Source organism: Oncorhynchus tshawytscha, linkage group LG08 (assembly GCF_018296145.1).
Source record: "Oncorhynchus tshawytscha isolate Ot180627B linkage group LG08, Otsh_v2.0, whole genome shotgun sequence".
Lineage (NCBI taxonomy): Eukaryota > Metazoa > Chordata > Actinopteri > Salmoniformes > Salmonidae > Oncorhynchus > Oncorhynchus tshawytscha.
The window spans coordinates 5,578,431-5,598,441 of NC_056436.1; the positions used below are offsets into that span (position 1 = coordinate 5,578,431).

A 20,011-nucleotide genomic window follows, 5' to 3' on the forward strand; every position below is an offset into this window, starting at 1 on the left:
ATGCATAATTTCATGCATTTCAATGAAAGACTATGAGTAGTTCACAAAGTTAGCATGGGATGAATCCTTCAACTGCTCAGCCCTCAAGGTGTTGTCATAACAGCAGCATAAGCAGTAGTGTTCATATTTATTTATATTTATTTATTTTACATCCTTTTTTCCTCCCCAATTGGTAGTTACAGTCTTGTCTCATCGCTGCAACTCCCATACGGACTCTGGAGTGGATAAGGTCGAGAGCCGTGCATCCTGGGAAACACGACCCAGCCACAACGCCCACACTTAACCCGGAAGCCAACCGCACCAATGTGTCGGCGACCGTGTCAGCGTGCATTGCGCCCGGGCCCACAACAGGAGTCACTAGTACGCGATGGGACAAGGACATCCCTGCCGGCCAAACCCTCCCTTAACCCGGACGACACTGGGCCAATTGTGCGCCGTCCCATGGGTCTCCCGGTCACGGTCGGCTGCGACAGAGCCTGGACTTGAACCTAGAATCTCTAGTGGCACAGCTAGCACTGCGATGCAGCGCCTTAGACCACTGCGCCACTCGGAAGGGCCCTACAGCAGTAGAGTACTATGTCGAGACTAAGAGTAAAGGAGCATGGGTAGGATTGATTTGAGGCCTTAACGCTCAGACCGGAGACAAAAACACACACACAAAAATCCATCCTACACAGCAGTAAATAAACAACTACAGAAACTCCTTCATGATAAAGTGTGAACAGAACCAAGGGGAGTTCACTCCTGGATCAGACGACAGCGTATTGTACATTAAGTCTGTATCAGATCCATGTCCAGTATTAATATAACGTTCCTGGGTTCGGTCCGGTCCATACATCCTGGATTGAAACACGGCTCGGGTTACACTCCCGTCCTGAAGAACAGAAACGATCATTCTTTCTCACACGGTTCCTCATCTTCAGTCAAGAAAACCGTGCTGTGTCCTCATGAGCACTCCCCCAGGCCCAGGGATATATTACAAGAGTTTAGTGGTTTAGCTCAGGAACAGCATAGTGAGGTATATGTGGACAGGGGAGACAGGATGAGAGAGAAGAGAAGAGAAGAGAGAGGACAGGACAGGGAGAGGAGAGGAGAGAGGACAGGACAGGGAGAGGAGAGGAGAGAGGACAGGGAGAGGAGAGGAGAGAGGAGAGAGGAGAGGGAGAGGAGAGAGGACAGGGAGAGGAGAGGAGAGGAGAGGAGAGGGGACAGGGAGAGGAGAGGAGAGAGGACAGGACAGGGAGAGGAGAGGAAAGAGGACAGGACAGGGAGAGGAGAGGAGAGGAGAGGAGAGGAGAGAGGACAGGACAGGGAGAGGAGACAGGACGAGGAGAGGGGAGAGGAGACAGGACAGGACAGGGAGAGGAGACAGGACAGGGAGAGGAGAGGAGAGAGGAGAGGAGAGAGGACAGGGAGAGGAGAGGAGAGGAGAGAGGACAGGACAGGGAGAGGAGAGAGGACAGGACAGGGAGAGGAGAGAGACAGAGGGAGGAGGGGACAGGGAGGAGAGGAGAGGAGAGGGAGGGAGAGGGAGAGGAGAGAGGAGAGAGGGACAGGGAGAGGAGAGAGGACAGGACAGGGAGAGGAGAGGGACAGGACAGGGAGAGGAGAGAGGACAGAGGGAGGAGAGGGAGAGGAGAGGGAGAGGAGAGGGACAGGAGAGAGGACAGGGAGAGGAGAGGAGAGAGGACAGGGAGAGGAGAGCTTTGCTGAGCGCTGGCTGCGACCTGTATTGCTTGTTGATGCGTCAGCAGACCTACTACTTGCGGAAGAACTTGAGGTAGACGACTGCACCCAGTATGACCAGCTCCATCAGAATAATGACGGATAACAACAGCTTGTTGGTCATCAGTCTAAAAGAGGAAGAACAGACAAACAGCAACTCAATGACAGAGGACAGATACAACAAACTGAAGAAGAAGCCTCTATTGATAAATAGTTCTCACAATTGGAATAACCTGTATAAATACAGACGCCATTTTTACACTAACATGAGGACATGGACCATAGTGTAACAGCGTTGTCCGGAGCCCCGTCTGACTCACCGTCGAGACATGGCTCGTAGGATCTTCCTGCTCCGGCTGAGGTTCTCCCCAGTGTTGACCAACTAACAGGTGGAACACAACAACGAAAGACAACAACAGGTCATCGGAATTCAACATCTTCTCTTTTCAAAAACTCTTTGACGGTTATGATTCCAAGAAAGTCTCAATTTGCTCCCTCCTCTTTATATTTAATGATCTGATAAGTCTGGATCCTCCATTTTGTTTACACTGTACAAATCTGTGTACATAGAAAGGCTGGGAGAGACTCGGGACCAGGCTGCCATAGTTCTGACACCAAGGCCACAAAGACTCTCTGATTAGAGTGCTGATCTAGGATCTGTCCATATCATTTTTTATTTTACCTTTAAATTTAACTAGGCAAGTCTGTTATGAACAAATTCTTATTTTCAATGACGGCCTAGGAACAGTGGGTTAACTGCCTTGTTCAGTGGCAGAACGACAGATTTTTACCTTGTCAGCTCGGGGATTCGATCTTGCAACCTTTCAGCTGGGGCGGCAGGTAGCCTAGTGGTTAGAGCGTTGGACTGATAACCGAAAGGTTTCATGTTCAAATCCCCGAGCTGACAAGGTACAAATCTGTCATTCTTAACTGACTTGCCTAGTTAAATAAAGGTCAAATAAATTAAACTAGACCAACGCTCTAACCACTAGGCTACCCGCCGCTCATCTCATTCATTATGATCTAGGATCTGTCCAGATCATCTCATCATCTCAGATCTGTCTATATAATCTGATCTCAGATCTGTCTGTATCATCTCATTCAATCTGATCTAGGATCTGTCCAGATCATCTCATCATCTCAGATCTGTCTATATAATCTGATCTAGGATCTGTCCATATCATCTTCCCACTCAGAGCCACATGTCTCCAGAGCTTCCCAATCAGAGCCTTATGTCTCCAGAACGTCCCAATCCCACTCACTCTGTCTCTGGTGCGGTCCAGCTGTTCTCTCTGCTCTCCCAGCTCCTCGATGATGTCCACGCCGATCTGGTCTGTCTCTGCGGCAATGCGCTGACTCCTCTCTATACTCTGACTGGCATTGTTCAGGTGCTCGTGTCCCTGGATCAGCAAGGCCCTCTGAGACTGAAGCTGGGTCTGAAAACAAACAGATAATATAAAATCAATCAATTAATAAATCAATGAATACCTGCACGGAAAGTGCAATAAGCTGTCAGGTGAACGTAAGCCCTGAATATATTCTTTATTGTGTTTCAGGAACGTTGTCTTGTAATATCTCAACAGCATCACCACATATCAGGGCTGGGTGGTCTTAGCCACTACCAGTTGTAACTGACACCACTCATCCTACTGTAAGGCTACTGTATGCTTGTTTACTCCATGTGTAACTCTGTTTTTTTTTTTTTTCTGTCGCACTGCTTTGCTTTATCTTGGCCAGGTCACAGTTGTAAATGAGAACTTTTTCTCAACTAGTTTGCCTGGTTAAATAAAGGTGAAATAAATCAAATAAAATAAAAATGGGTGAATGGATGGTGTATGTAAACAGCTCCAGGCTGAAGATCCCTCTAGGTACAGATCTAGGATCAGCTTCCCTTCCTCCAATTCTAACCTTAACCATTATTAGGAAAAAATGCTAAACTGCCCCCAGATCAGTGTCTCTAGGGGCAACTTTACCCTCCTTGAACCCAACGTAAGTCAGTCTAGACTCACGCTGTGTTCGTTCTGAGAGGAGTAGATGCCGTAGGCGCCCTCTGCTGGCCGGGTAGAGGAGGTGGAGGACAGGTCAGTGCTCTTCACCTCTCTCTGGAGCTTCCCCAGGTCTCTGCGGAACAGACGCAGCCTGGTGGACATGGCGTTCCGGTAGGACGAGGGAACACCGATCAACTCCTGCTCCATCCCCTGCAGCTGGATATTACCAGGAGAAACATTTCATACCCCTCTAAAAATGACATTATAGCTGCCCTCGGCTCCAGCCTTTGCAACCTAATACGTATGAATGAATGAGTATATATATATATATATATAAAACGCTCCGATCCGGTGACGGAAAACGGGGTAAATTGGTACTTCATGGGGTTCCTTGGCCCAGCCTCTACTCCTTGGACCGTGTTTGGGACGGTGGCCAGTGGCAAAAACTCCCTATTGGTCGGGTAGAGAAACCCTGGGAGGACCTGGCTCCTTGGAGTGGCCCTTCCTCTGAGGCTGTACTGGGTCAAGATAGATATAGATATAGATAGAGATATATATATATATATATATATATATATCTCTATGTGTGTGTGTGAGAGAGAGAGTGCGAGTGACACACACACAGGAGATGTTGGGAACTGAAGAAAAAACACTAATCTCATATGGATTAATACACTATTGTTCGATAAAAACAGTTCATTTGTGAAATGTTAACCCATGTTATAGTAGTACTAGTTCATTCCTTCAACTCTATGCCAGTAGCATTTCCATCTGATCCAAGGTTTTATTAGTAAACAACAACCGATCAGGTTTTTACTATCTACTATGTTTCACTACCAGATCACTAGTACCAGCCGACAGACATTTAGAATAATCTGCTCGATTTTTTTTTATAGCTATAAATCGATACAGATGAGATTTGCGACAGATCACTTTTCCCCCCCCAAGTGTAACATATACCATAAAATACAAAATGGCCGCTTACCACTTCCACTGCCTCTCCGTGTCTTTCGTCAAAAGTTCGCACCAACCTCTTCTTCTCCTCTGTAAAACAGGAACACCTCTGTATTCAATTTATTTATGTTTTTTTTTTTCAAGGCTGAGCTGCACTCTTTTGTTTGGTTTTTTCTTTGATAAAAATATTTTTCTAATGTTCATTATGATATGCAAGCATACCTAGGCACCAATGTGTCATGAACAACATTAGCTTCAGCAACACTAGTGGAATAGCGGTTCGCCTTCAAAATAAAAGTCTCCCGTTGAAACTGATGCAAACGGATACAAATAGTGGAATTATGACACCATTGTAGTAGGGCCATTGTAGTTGGAATAGATTTAATTTAAATAGATGTGACTGTGGATTACAATATAATGTTTGTTTCCAACATCAAGGCTGTTTTCCTAAAATTATTTAAATCCACTTTGTGTTTTGTTTCCTTCAAAATAAAATAAAAAACTATATTTGTCACATGCGCCGAATACAACAGGTGTAGTAGACCTTACCGTAAAATGCTTACTTTACAAGCCCTTAACCAACAGTGCAGTTCAAGAAGAGTTAAGAAAATATTTACCAAATAAACAAAAGTTTTCAAAAATTATAAAAAGTAACAGTGTTAGCTGTGTCACTAGAGATTCTGGGTTCGAGTCCAGACTCTGTCACATTAGGCTGCGACCGAGAGACCCATGGGGCGGCGAACAATTGGCCCTGCGTCGTCCGGGTTAGAGGAGGGGATGTCCTTGTCCCATCGCGCATTATAGCGTCTCCTGTGGCGGGCCGGGAGCAGTGCACGCTGACACGGTCGCCAGGTGTACGGTTGTTTCCTCCGACACATTGGTGCGGCTGGCTTCCGGGTTAAGTGGGCATTGTGTCAAGAAGCAGTGTGGCTGTGGGCTGGGCTGCTTTCGGAGGACGCACTGCTCTTTGGCCTTCGCCTCTCCCGAGTCCGTATGGGAGTCGCAGCGATGAGACAAGACTGTAACTACCAATACCACGAAATTGGGGAGAAATGGTTCAAAAACGGCTGACCTTTTGGTCCTAGACTTGGTGCTCCGGTAGCAGAGAGAACAGTCTATTATCAACACTGTATAAACTGCCGCAGTTCTGGTTTGTATTCAGCGTGCGGTGAACTTTTCCTACTTCCTGTAAATGACAGCTGATTGCTCAGCCGCCGTCAGTACAAAACATATATAAGCGCTAGCTTTGCGTTAGCTTAGCATAAGCATTGGGTTAACACCGTTAAGGTGACCGTGTCAGAGGTGAGAGTTGGGCTAATGCCTTGCTTTCTTAGAGAGATGAAGTCAAAGGTCTTTGGATGAGTTATCTGTACTGCTGCCACTGTTTTTTTTTTCTGTGAGGGAGACGGGTTAGTGGTGGCCTGTGTTATCCTGCTAGCATAGCATGATTAAGATATTAGTGCTAATGACCGTGGATGTCCTGTTGTTGGTCCTCTACCACCACCTCAACAGGGGTGTCAGAGGGCTGTGACCTGTTACCACCACCTCAACAGGGGTGTCAGAGGGCTGTGACCTGTTACCACCACCTCAACAGGGGTGTCAGAGGGCTGTGACCTGTTACCACCACCTCAACAGGGGTGTCAGAGGGCTGTGACCTGTTACCACCACCTCAACAGGGGTGTCAGAGGGCTGTGACCTGTTACCACCACCTCAACAGGGGTGTCAGAGGGCTGTGACCTGTTACCACCACCTCAACAGGGGTGTCAGAGGCTGTGACCTGTTACCACCACCTCAACAGGGGTGTCAGAGGGCTGTGACCTGTTACCACCACCTCAACAGGGGTATCAGAGGGCTGTGACCTGTTACCACCACCTCAACAGGGGTGTCAGAGGGCTGTGACCTGTTACCACCACCTCAACATGGGTGTCAGAGGGCTGTGACCTGTTACCACCACCTCAACAGGGGTGTCAGAGGGCTGTGACCTATTACCACCACCTCAACATGGCGCTCCGGTAACACTTGCCGTGCGGTGGCAGAGAGAACAGTCTATGACACGGGTGGCTGAAGTCTCTGACAATTTTATGAGCTGTCCTCGGACACCGCCTGGTATAGAGGTCCTGGATGGCAGGAAGCTTAGCCCTTAGTGATGTAGTGGGCCGTACGCACTACCCTCTTGCGGTCAGATGCCGAGCAGTTGCCATAAAAAGGCGGTGATGCAACCGGTCAGGATGCTCTCGATGGTGCAGCTGTAGAACTTTCTGAGGATCTGGGAACCCATGCCAAATCTTTTCAGTCTCCTGAGGGGGAAAATGTTTTGTTATGCCCTCTTCACGACTATCTTGGTGTGTTTGGGCCATGATAGTTTGTTGGTGATGTGGACACCAAGGAACTATAAACTCCCGACCCGCTCTACTACTAAGTAGTACTCTACTACGACTAAGTACACACCCCTGAGGGGCCCCAGTGTTGAGGATCAGCGTGGCAGACGTGTTGTTACAAACTCTCACCACCAGGGGGCGGCCCGTCAGGAAGTCTAGGATCCAGTTGCAGAGGGAGGTGTTTAGTCCCAGGGTCCTTACCTTAACGATGAGCTTCGTGGGCACTACGGTGTTGAACGCTGAGCTGTAGTCAATGCATTTTGTCCAGGTGGGAAATGCCTTTTGTCCAGGTGGGAAATGCCTTTTGTCCAGGTGGGAAATGCATTTTGTCCAGGTGGGAAATGCATTTTGTCCAGGTGGGAAATGCATTTTGTCCAGGTGGGAAATGCATTTTGTCCAGGTGGGAAACGCATTTTGTCCAGGTGGGAAATGCCTTTTGTCCAGGTGGGAAACGCCTTTTGTCCAGGTGGGAAACGCCTTTTGTCCAGGTGGGAAACGCCTTTTGTCCAGGTGGGAAACGCCTTTTGTCCAGGTGGGAAATGCCTTTTGTCCAGGTGGGAAATGCCTTTTGTCCAGGTGGGAAACGACAGTGTGGAGTTCCCATTAAAAAAATAATCTGTTGAAATAGCACTGTGGATGTATAGACTTCAGATTTGTAAAGGGGACATAATTATATTGCAATGTACAGCCTTCTCACTGGACCTTGGGTCCATGAAATGAGGTATCAGTCTACTCAGTGACACTCACAGATCATAACTGTTTAGGGTTTACACAAATATCAGCGTCTTGCAGGACATTAACTTTGGGAAATCACCTCACTATTCAGTCTATTGTGAGTATTGGACAATCCTTTAGCAACGTAGAGCCTTTACCTATGGATCTGGATGGTCCATGAAATGAGGAGGCCCCTCAGGGGTGAGTGCTTAGTCCCCTCCTGTATTCCCGTGACTTCGTGGCCAAACACGACTCAAACACCATCATTAAGTTTGCAGATGACACAACGGTGGTAGGCTTGATCACCAATGAAAAGCCTATAGGGAGGTCAGAGACCTGCCATCTCTCCCTCAACGACAGCAAGACAAAGGAGCGGATTGTGGACAACAGGAAAAAGGAGGGCTGAGCACGCCCCCATTGAGATCGACAGAGCTGTAGTGGAGACGGAACCACATCACTTAAGGACCTACCATGGTCCAAACACACCAACACAGTCGTGAAGAGAGCACGACAATGCCTCTTCCCCCTCAGGAGGCCGAAAAGATTTGGCATGTGCCATCAGATCCTCAGAAAGTTCTACAGTTGACAGGATCTTGACTGGTTGCATCATTTCTTGGTTTGGCATCTGACCGCAAGGCGCTATAGAGCAAGTGTGTACGGCCCAGTACATCACTGGGGCTGAGCTCCCTGCCATCCAGGACCTCTATACCAGGCGGTGTCAGAGGAAGGACCTAAAAATTGTCAAAGACTCCAGCCACCCAAGTCATAGACTGTTCTCTCTGCTTCCGCATGTCAAGCGGTACCGATACAGCAAGTCTGTAACCAACAGGACCCTGAACAGCTTCTACCCCCAAGTCATAGACTGGTCTCTCTGCTACTGCCAAGCAAGTGGTACTGACACACCAAGTCTGTAACCAACAGGACCCTGAACAGCTTCTACCCCCAAGCCATGAGACATCTAAACAAGAATGCTAAATAGCTGAATAAAATGGCTACCCGGACTACCTTGCATTGACCCTTTTTGTACAAACTCTTTTGACTCATCACATACGCTGCTGCTACTGTGTATTATCGATCCTGTTGCCTAGTCACTTTATTCTAAATAGTTAACCAAGTCGCTACCTGGACTATCTGCAATGACCCCCCTTTTTTTTTTAAACTCATCACACGCTACTGTCTATCTTTTTAACATCAACGGCATCACACCTGGCCAGAGCCCGCATGCTGGCTCACCCCCACCCCGTAATCTCCAGCGCCCCGCATACCTCTGCCATTCGGCCTCAAACTGCACCATTTTGTCTCTCTCCTTCGACCGAGCACTTTTCAACATTTAGATAAAGCATTTGACCATTTGAGTTAACGGATGGAGAATTGATTTCCAGTTTAAGTATTAAATACATACACATTTTTCAAGATGTTTGACAGAGAAACGTTTCTTCCCCATCGGGAATCTCACTGCCACGTCTTGAAATACACCCGACAGACGGAGTAAGATCTACAATGTAATACTTCTGAAAACCAAATGTCTAACTTCTATACTTTATTACCTATCCTGTTGATTAGTGACTTTATTCCAGGTTATATTTACATATCTACCTCCTACCCCTGCACATTGACTCAGTACTGGTACCCTGTGTATATAACCTAGTTATCATTACTCAGTACTGGTACCCTGTGTATATAACCTAGTTATCATTACTCAGTACTGGTACCCTGTGTATATAACCTAGTTATCATTGACTCAGTACTGGTACCCTGTGTATATAGCCTAGTTATCATTACTCAGTACTGGTACCCTGTGTATATAACCTAGTTATCATTGACTCAGTACTGGTACCCTGTGTATATAGCCTAGTTATCATTACTCAGTACTGGTACCCTGTGTATATAGCCTAGTTATCATTACTCAGTACTGGTACCCTGTGTATATAGCCTAGTTATCATTACTCAGTACTGGTACCCTGTGTATATAACCTAGTTATCATTACTCAGTACTGGTACCCTGTGTATATAGCCTAGTTATCATTACTCAGTACTGGTACCCTGTGTATATAGCCTAGTACTGGTACCCTGTGTATATAGCCTAGTTATCATTACTCAGTACTGGTACCCTGTGTATATAGCCTAGTTATCATTACTCAGTACTGGTACCCTGTGTATATAGCCTAGTTATCATTACTCAGTACTGGTACCATGTGTATATAGCCTAGTTATCATTACTCAGTACTGGTACCCTGTGTATATAGCCTAGTTATCATTACTCAGTACTGGTACCCTGTGTATATAGCCTAGTTATCATTACTCAGTACTGGTACCCTGTGTATATAGCCTAGTTATCATTACTCAGTACTGGTACCCTGTGTATATAATCTAGTTATCATTACTCATTGACTCAGTACTGGTACCCTGTGTATAGAGCCTAGTTATCATTACTCAGTACTGGTACCCTGTGTATAGAGCCTAGTTATTATTACTCAGTACTGGTACCCTGTGTATATAATCTAGTTATCATTACTCAGTACTGGTACCCTGTGTATATAGACTAGTTATCATTACTCAGTACTGGTACCCTGTGTATATAATCTAGTTATCATTACTCAGTACTGGTACCCTGTGTATATAGACTAGTTATCATTACTCAGTACTGGTACCCTGTGTATATAACCTAGTTATCATTACTCAGTACTGGTACCCTGTGTATATAGCCTAGTTATCATTACTCATTGACTGGTACCCTGTGTATATAGCCTAGTTATCATTACTCAGTACTGGTACCCTGTGTATATAGCCTAGTACTGGTACCCTGTGTATATAGTCTATTTATCATTACTCAGTACTGGTACCCTGTGTATATAACCTAGTTATCATTACTCAGTACAGGAACCCTGTATATATAGCCTAGTTATCATTACTCAGTACTGGTATCCTGTGTATATAGCCTAGGTATCATTAGTCATTGACTCAGCACTGGTACCCTGTGTATATAGCCTAGTTATCATTACTCAGTACTGGTACCCTGTGTATATAGCCTGGTTATCATTACTCAGTACTGGTACCCTGTGTATATAGCCTGGTTATCATTACTCAGTACTAGTACCCTGTGTATATAACCTAGTTATCATTACTCAGTACTGGTACCCTGTGTATATAGTCTAGTTATCATTACTCAGTACTGGTACCCTGTGTATATAGCCTAGTTATCATTACTCAGTACTGGTACCCTGTGTATATAGCCTAGTTATCATTGACTCAGTACTGGTACCCTGTGTATATAGCCTAGTTATCATTGACTCAGTACTGGTACCCTGTGTATATAGCCTAGTTATCATTACTCAGTACTGGTACCATGTGTATATAGCCTAGTTATCATTACTCAGTACTGGTACCCTGTGTATATAGCCTAGTTATCATTACTCAGTACTGGTACCCTGTGTATAGAGCCTAGTTATCATTACTCAGTACAGGTACCCTGTATATATAGCCTAGTTATCATTACTCAGTACTCAGTACAGGTACCCTGTATATATAGCCTAGTTATCATTACTCAGTACTGGTACCCTGTGTATATAGCCTAGTTATCATTACTCAGTACTGGTACCCTGTGTATATAGCCTAGTTATCATTACTCATTGACTCAGTACTTGTACCTGTGTATATAGCCTAGTTATCATTACTCAGTACTGGTACCCTGTGTATATAGCCTAGTTATCATTACTCAGTACTGGTACCCTGTGTATAGAGCCTAGTTATCATTACTCAGTACTGGTACCCTGTGTATATAGCCTAGTTATCATTACTCAGTACTGGTACCCTGTGTATATAGCCTAGTTATCATTACTCAGTACTGGTACCCTGTGTATATAGCCTAGTTATCATTACTCAGTACTGGTACCCTGTGTATATAGCCTAGTTATCATTACTTAGTACTGGTACCCTGTGTATAGAGCCTAGTTATCATTACTCATTGACTCAGTACTGGTACCCTGTGTATATAGCCTAGTTATCATTACTCAGTACTGGTACCCTGTGTATATAACCTAGTTATCATTACTCAGTACTGGTACCCTGTATATATAGCCTAGTTATCATTACTCAGTACTCAGTACAGGTACCCTGTATATATAGCCTAGTTATCATTACTCAGTACTGGTACCCTGTGTATATAGCCTAGTTATCATTACTCAGTACTGGTACCCTGTGTATATAGCCTAGTTATCATTACTCATTGACTCAGTACTTGTACCTGAGTATATAACCTAGTTATCATTACTCAGTTCTGGTACCCTGTGTATATAACCTAGTTATCATTACTCATTGACTCAGTACTTGTACCCTGTGTATATAACCTAGTTATCATTGACTCAGTACTTGTACCCTGTATATATAGCCTAGTTATCATTGACTCAGTACTGGTACCCTGTGTATATAACCTAGTTATCATTGACTCAGTACTGGTACCCTGTGTATATAGCCTAGTTATCATTACTCAGTACTGGTACCCTGTGTATATAGCCTAGTTATCATTACTCAGTACTGGTACCCTGTGTATATAGCCTAGTTATCATTACTCAGTACTGGTACCCTGTGTATATAACCTAGTTATCATTACTCAGTACTGGTACCCTGTGTATATAGCCTAGTTATCATTACTCAGTACTGGTACCCTGTGTATATAGCCTAGTACTGGTACCCCTGTGTATATAGCCTAGTTATCATTACTCAGTACTGGTACCCTGTGTATATAGCCTAGTTATCATTACTCAGTACTGGTACCCTGTGTATATAGCCTAGTTATCATTACTCAGTACTGGTACCATGTGTATATAGCCTAGTTATCATTACTCAGTACTGGTACCCTGTGTATAGAGCCTAGTTATCATTACTCAGTACTGGTACCCTGTGTATATAGCCTAGTTATCATTACTCAGTACTGGTCTGTGTATAGAGCCTAGTTATCATTACTCAGTACTGGTACCCTGTGTATATAGCCTAGTTATCATTACTCATTGACTCAGTACTGGTGCCCTGTGTATATAGCCTAGTTATCATTACTCAGTACTGGTACTCTTGTGTATAGAGCCTAGTTATCATTACTCAGTACTGGTACCCTGTGTATATAGCCTAGTTATCATTACTCAGTACTGGTACCCTGTGTATATAGCCTAGTTATCATTACTCAGTACTGGTACCCTGTGTATAAAACCTAGTTATCATTACTCAGTACTGGTACCCTGTGTATAGAGCCTAGTTATCATTACTCAGTACTGGTACCCTGTGTATATAACCTAGTTATCATTACTCAGTACTGGTACCCTGTGTATATAGCCTAGTTATCATTACTCATTGACTCATCACTGGTACCCTGTGTATATAGCCTAGTTATCATTACTCAGTACTGGTACCCTGTGTATATAGCCTAGTACTGGTACCCTGTGTATATAGCCTAGTTATCATTACTCAGTACTGGTACCCTGTGTATATAGCCTAGTTATCATTACTCAGTACTGGTACCCTGTGTATATAGCCTAGTTATCATTACTCAGTACTGGTACCCTGTGTATATAGCCTAGTTATCATTACTCATTGACTCAGTACTGGTACCCTGTGTATATAGCCTAGTTATCATTACTCAGTGCTGGTACCCTGTGTATATAGCCTAGTTATCATTACTCAGTACTGGTACCCTGTGTATATAGCCTAGTTATCATTACTCAGTACTGGTACCCTGTGTATATAACCTAGTTATCATTACTCAGTACTGGTACCCTGTGTATATAGTCTAGTCATCATTACTCAGTACTGGTACCCTGTGTATATAGCCTAGTTATCATTACTCAGTACTGGTACCCTGTGTATATAGCCTAGTTATCATTGACTCAGTACTGGTACCCTGTGTATATAGCCTAGTTATCATTGACTCAGTACTGGTACCCTGTGTATATAGCCTAGTTATCATTACTCAGTACTGGTACCCTGTGTATATAGCCTAGTTATCATTACTCAGTACTGGTACCCTGTGTATATAGCCTAGTTATCATTACTCAGTACTGGTACCCTGTGTATATAGCCTAGTTATCATTACTCAGTACTGGTACCCTGTGTATATAGCCTAGTTATCATTACTCATTGACTCAGTACTGGTACCCTGTGTATATAGCCTAGTTATCATTACTCAGTACTGGTACCCTGTGTATATAGCCTAGTTATCATTACTCAGTACTGGTACCCTGTGTATATAGCCTAGTTATCATTACTCATTGACTCAGTACTGGTACCCTGTGTATATAGCCTAGTTATCATTACTCAGTACTGGTACCCTGTGTATATAGCCTAGTTATCATTACTCAGTACTGGTACCCTGTGTATATAGCCTAGTTATCATTACTCAGTACTGGTACCCTGTGTATATAGCCTAGTTATCATTACTCAGTACTGGTACCCTGTGTATATAACCTAGTTATCATTACTCAGTACTGGTACCCTGTGTATATAGCCTAGTTATCATTACTCAGTACTGGTACCCTGTGTATAGAGCCTAGTTATCATTACTCAGTACTGGTACCCTGTGTATAGAGCCTAGTTATCATTACTCAGTACTGGTACCCTGTGTATATAGCCTAGTTATCATTACTCAGTACTGGTGCCCTGTGTATATAGCCCTGTGTATATAACCTAGTTATCATTACTCAGTACTGGTACCCTGTGTATATAGCCTAGTTATCATTACTCAGTACTGGTACCCTGTGTATATAGCCTAGTTATCATTACTCAGTACTGGTACCCTGTGTATATAGCCTAGTTATCATTACTCAGTACTGGTACCCTGTGTATATAGCCTAGTTATCATTACTCATTGACTCAGTACTGGTACCCTGTGTATATAGCCTAGTTATCATTACTCAGTACTGGTACCCTGTGTATATAGCCTAGTTATCATTACTCATTGACTCAGTACTGGTACCCTGTGTATATAGCCTAGTTATCATTACTCAGTACTGGTACCCTGTGTATATAGCCTAGTTATCATTATAGCCTGGTACCCTGTTATCAGTTATCATTACTCAGTACTGGTACCCTGTGTATATAGCCTAGTTATCATTACTCAGTACTGGTACCCTGTGTATATAGCCTAGTTATCATTACTTAGTACTGGTACCCTGTGTATAGAGCCTAGTTATCATTACTCAGTACTGGTACCCTGTGTATATAGCCTAGTTATCATTACTCAGTACTGGTACCCTGTGTATATAACCTAGTTATCATTACTCAGTACTGGTACCCTGTGTATATAGCCTAGTTATCATTGACTCAGTACTGGTACCCTGTGTATATAGCCTAGTTATCATTACTCAGTACTGGTACCCTGTGTATATAGCCTAGTTATCATTACTCAGTACTGGTACCCTGTGTATATAGCCTAGTTATCATTACTTAGTACTGGTACCCTGTGTATAGAGCCTAGTTATCATTACTCAGTACTGGTACCCTGTGTATATAGCCTAGTTATCATTACTCAGTACTGGTACCCTGTGTATAAAACCTAGTTATCATTACTCAGTACTGGTACCCTGTGTATAGAGCCTAGTTATCATTACTCAGTACTGGTACCCTGTGTATATAACCTAGTTATCATTACTCAGTACAGGTACCCTGTATATATAGCCTAGTTATCATTACTCAGTACTCAGTACTGGTACCCTGTGTATATAGCCTAGTTATCATTACTCATTGACTCAGTACTTGTACCTGAGTATATAACCTAGTTATCATTACTCAGTTCTGGTACCCTGTGTATATAACCTAGTTATCATTACTCAGTACTGGTACCCTGTGTATAGAGCCTAGTTATCATTACTCAGTAGTGGTGCCCTGTGTATAGAGCCTAGTTATCATTACTCAGTACTGGTGCCCTGTGTATATAGCCTAGTTATCATTACTCAGTACTGGTACCCTGTGTATATAGCCTAGTTATCATTACTCAGTACTGGTACCCTGTGTATATAGCCTAGTTATCATTACTCAGTACTGGTACCCTGTGTATATAGCCTAGTTATCATTACTCAGTACTGGTACCCTGTGTATATAACCTAGTTATCATTACTCAGTACTGGTACCCTGTGTATATAACCTAGTTATCATTACTCAGTACTGGTACCCTGTGTATATAACCTAGTTATCATTACTCAGTACTGGTACCCTGTGTATATAGCCTAGTTATCATTACTCATTGACTCAGTACTGGTACCCTGTGTATATAGCCTAGTTATCATTACTCATTGACTAGTACTGGTACCCTGTGTATATAGCCTAGTTATCATTACTCAGTGACTGTACTGATACCCTGTGTATATAGCCTAGTTATCATTACTCAGTACTGGTACCCTGTGTATATAGCCTAGTTATCATTACTCATTGACTCAGTACTGGTACCCTGTGTATATAGCCTAGTTATCATTACTCATTGACTCAGTACTGGTACCCTGTGTATATAGCCTAGTTATCATTACTCATTGACTCAGTACTGGTACCCTGTGTATATAGCCTAGTTATCATTACTCATTGACTCAGTACTGGTACCCTGTGTATATAACCTAGTTATCATTGCTGGTTATCATTTCTTCAGCCTCCTGAGGTTGAAGAGGCACTGTTGCGCCTTCTTCACCAAGCTGTCTGTGAAGGTGGACCATTTCAGTTGTCCGTGATGTGGGGTTATTGTTGGCAATCAAGCCCACTAATCAGTGAGAGGTTGTTTCCCTGACACCACACTGAGTGCCCTCAACTCCTCCCTGTAGGCTGTCAAGTCATTGTTGGTAATCAAGCCCACCACTGTAGTGTCATCTGCAGACTTGATGATTGAGTTGGAGGCGTGCATGGCCACGCAGTCATGGGTGAACAGGGAGTACATGAGGGGGCTGAGAATGTACCCTTGTGGGGCCCCAGTGTTGAGGATCATGCTGTTAGAGATGCTGTTACCTACCCTCACACCCCCTGGGGGCGACCCATCAGGAAGTCCAGGATCCAGTTGCAATAGGGCGAGGTTCAGACCCAGGGTCTCAAGCTTGATGACGAGTTTGGAGGGTACTATGGTGTTAAATGCTGAGCTGTAGTCGATGAACAGCATTCTTACATTGGTATTCCTCTTGTCCAGATGGGTTAGGGCAGTGTGCAGTGTGGTTGAGATTGCATCGTCTGTGGACCTATTTGGGCGGTAAGCAAATTGGAGTGGGTCTAGGGTGTCAGGTAGGGTGGAGGTGATATGGTCCTTGACTAGTCTCTCAAAGCACTTCATGATGACGGAAGTGAGTGCTACGGGGCGGTAGTCGTTTAGCTCAGTTACCTTCGCTTTCTTGGGAACAGGAACAATGGTGGCCCTCTTGAAGCATGTGGGAACAGCAGACTGGGATAAGGATTGATTGAATATGTCCATAAACACACCAGCCAGCTAGTCTGCGCATGCTCTGAGGACGCAGCTGGGGATGCCGTCTGGGCCTGCAGCCTTGCGAGGGTTAACACGTTTAAATGTTTTACTCACGTTGGTTGCTGTGAAGGAGAGCCCGCAGGTTTTGGTAGCGGGCCGTGTCAGTGGCACTGTATTGTCCTCAAAGCGAGCAAAGAAGTTTAGTTTGTCTGGGAGGAAGACATCCTGGTCCGCGACGGGGGTGGTTTTCCTTTTGTAGTACGTGATTGACTGTAGACCCTGCCACATACTTCTCGTGTCTGAGCCGTTGAATTGCGATTCTACTTTGTCTCTATACTGATGCTTAGCCTGTTTGATTGCCATGGAGGGAATAGCTACACTGTTTGTATTCGGTCATGTTTCCGGTCACCTTGCCCAGATTAAAAGCAGTGGTACATGTACATACTACCTCAATCAGCCCGACTAATCGGTGTCTGTATATAGCCCCTCTACTCTATATAGCCCCTCTACTCTATATAGCCCCTCTACTCTATATAGCCCCTCTACTCTATATAGCCCCTCTACTCTATATAGCCCCTCTACTCTATATAGCCTCGCTACTGTCATTTTTCACTGACTTTTTACTGTTGTTTTTATTTCTTTACTTACCTATTGTTCACCCAATACCTTTTTTTGCACTATTGGTTAGAGCCTGTAAGTAAGCATTTCACTGTAAGGTCTACACCTGTTGTATTCGGCGCACATGACAGCTTGTGTGGCCTACCACTTCGCTGCTGAGCCGTTGTTGCTCCTAGACATTTCCACTTCACAATAACAGCACTTACAGTTGACCGAGGGGCAAGCTCTAGCAGAGGAAAAAATTTGACGAACTGACTTGTTGGAAAGGTGGCATCCTTATGACAGTGCCAAGTTGAAAGTCAAATGAGCTATTCAGTAAGGCCATTCTACAGCATGGCTGATTTTATTTTTTTATTTTATTTTTTATTTCACCTTTATTTAACCAGGTAGGCTAGTTGAGAACAAGTTCTCATTTACAACTGCGACCTGGCCAAGATAAAGCATAGCAGTGTGAGCAGACAACACAGAGTTACACATGGAATAAACAATTAACAAGTCAATAACACAGTAGAAAACAAAGGGGGGAGTCTATATACAATGTGTGCAAAAGGCATGAGGAGGTAGACGAATAGTTACAATTTTGCAGATTAACACTGGAGTGATAAATGATCAGATGGTCATGTACAGGTAGAGATATTGGTGTGCAAAAGAGCAGAAAAGTAAATAAATAAAAACAGTATGGGGATGAGGTAGGTGAAAATGGGTGGGCTATTTACCGATAGACTATGTACAGCTGCAGCGATCGGTTGCTATTCAGTAAGGCCATTCTACAGCATGGCTGATTGCATGACTGTGTACTCAATTCTAGGCACCGATATTTAGAACAGGTGTCCACATCCTTTGTCATATATATATATATATATATTAGTGTATGCAAAGTCTATACATCCAACGTGCGATTTAAACAGATTGTGTTTGTCAAATTAACAAAAACTGTCTTTTGTTGAATTTTTACAAACAACATTCTAACCTTGTTTATCTCGTCCAAGTGTGGCAAGACTATGTTTCACCTGTTTGCATCAGTTTCAAATGGGGAGAACTTCATTTTGAAGACGAACCGCCGATTCCACTATTGTTGCTCACGCCAATGTTGATGACTACACTCATCTGCTTGGCAACCTCCTCTTATAATTAAGCAATAAGGCCCGGGGGGGGGGTATATGGCCAATATACCACGGCTAAGGGTTGTTCTTAAGCACGACGCAACACAGAGTGCCTGGACACAGCCCATAGCCGTGGTATATTGGCCATATATCACAAACCCCAGAGGTCCCTTATTGCTATTATAAACTGGTTACCAATGTAAATTAGAGCAGTACAAATAAACGTTTTGCCATACCCGTGGTATACGGTCTGATACTCCACGGCTGTCGGCTAATCAGCATTCAGGGCTCGAACCACCCAGTTTATAATTTACATTTGATAGCAACCATATTTTGGACATTTAACAGCAGTGGGCGGCTAAGCAGAAGTCCAACTAAAGCAAGACAACAGGGTGGGGGGTCAGCTAATTGTAGTGGATTGGAGAGATATTTAGAATGCAATATACATATTTACAGATGTAAATTCAACTGTTTTTTTTACCTCCTTGACATTTCAGTAATCTGTCAGGCATCAACTTCAGTTCGTCATAAAGGGATTTGAAGATCTCCTGCAGCTTTTCAAACTCTTCCGATGACATTTTGCTTTTATTTTAGCAGCAGGATTTGTGTTTCCAATTGTCCGTTTCTTTCTTGACAACACAAACGCCCAAATATTGGAAAATTAAACTGTTTAATTGCCGCTTATACGCTTTGTTGATAAAACCGTAAACCCCCTAACAAGATCCTCGGGACTCTTTCCGCATTCTGGTGATCGTGTGTCACATGTCTAGCGTCACTGCCTGGCTGAGGTGAATATCCCAATTATTATCACGAATGAAATGTCAAGTACATGCTTTTAAAATCAAAGTAACTTCAAATGTTTGACAGCAGCGTATGTTGTATACTTCTAATATGAATAATGGTTTAAAAAAATTGTGGTTAAAACTGAAATAATATGTTAGATATTTATATACGGGCATTGAAAAGGTAACTTTCACTGGTGCATTGTGGTCAATGTCGTTTTTATAATAATAATAACTGATATATTTACCATCTTTCAGATGAATTATTGTTTTCATCTAAGGGGGAATATGTAGACTAGTATCTTACAAACTAAATAGCAGTTATTAGATT

General features: G+C 43.6%; 1 protein-coding gene across 1 annotated transcript; it reads right to left on the reverse strand.

Annotated features, from left to right (window-relative positions):
- Nucleotides 1-1,610: 1,610 nt before the first annotated feature.
- vti1b (vesicle transport through interaction with t-SNAREs 1B) lies at nucleotides 1,611-19,668 on the reverse strand. Its single transcript, XM_024430578.2, has 6 exons — nucleotides 19,380-19,668; nucleotides 4,699-4,757; nucleotides 3,735-3,929; nucleotides 2,988-3,161; nucleotides 2,046-2,107; nucleotides 1,611-1,853 (listed from the first exon to the last, which is right to left on the reverse strand). The coding sequence occupies exons 1-6, from the start codon at nucleotides 19,474-19,476 to the stop codon at nucleotides 1,760-1,762; spliced, it is 681 nt and encodes a 226-aa protein (XP_024286346.1). The 5' UTR covers nucleotides 19,477-19,668; the 3' UTR covers nucleotides 1,611-1,759.
- Nucleotides 19,669-20,011: the final 343 nt, after the last annotated feature.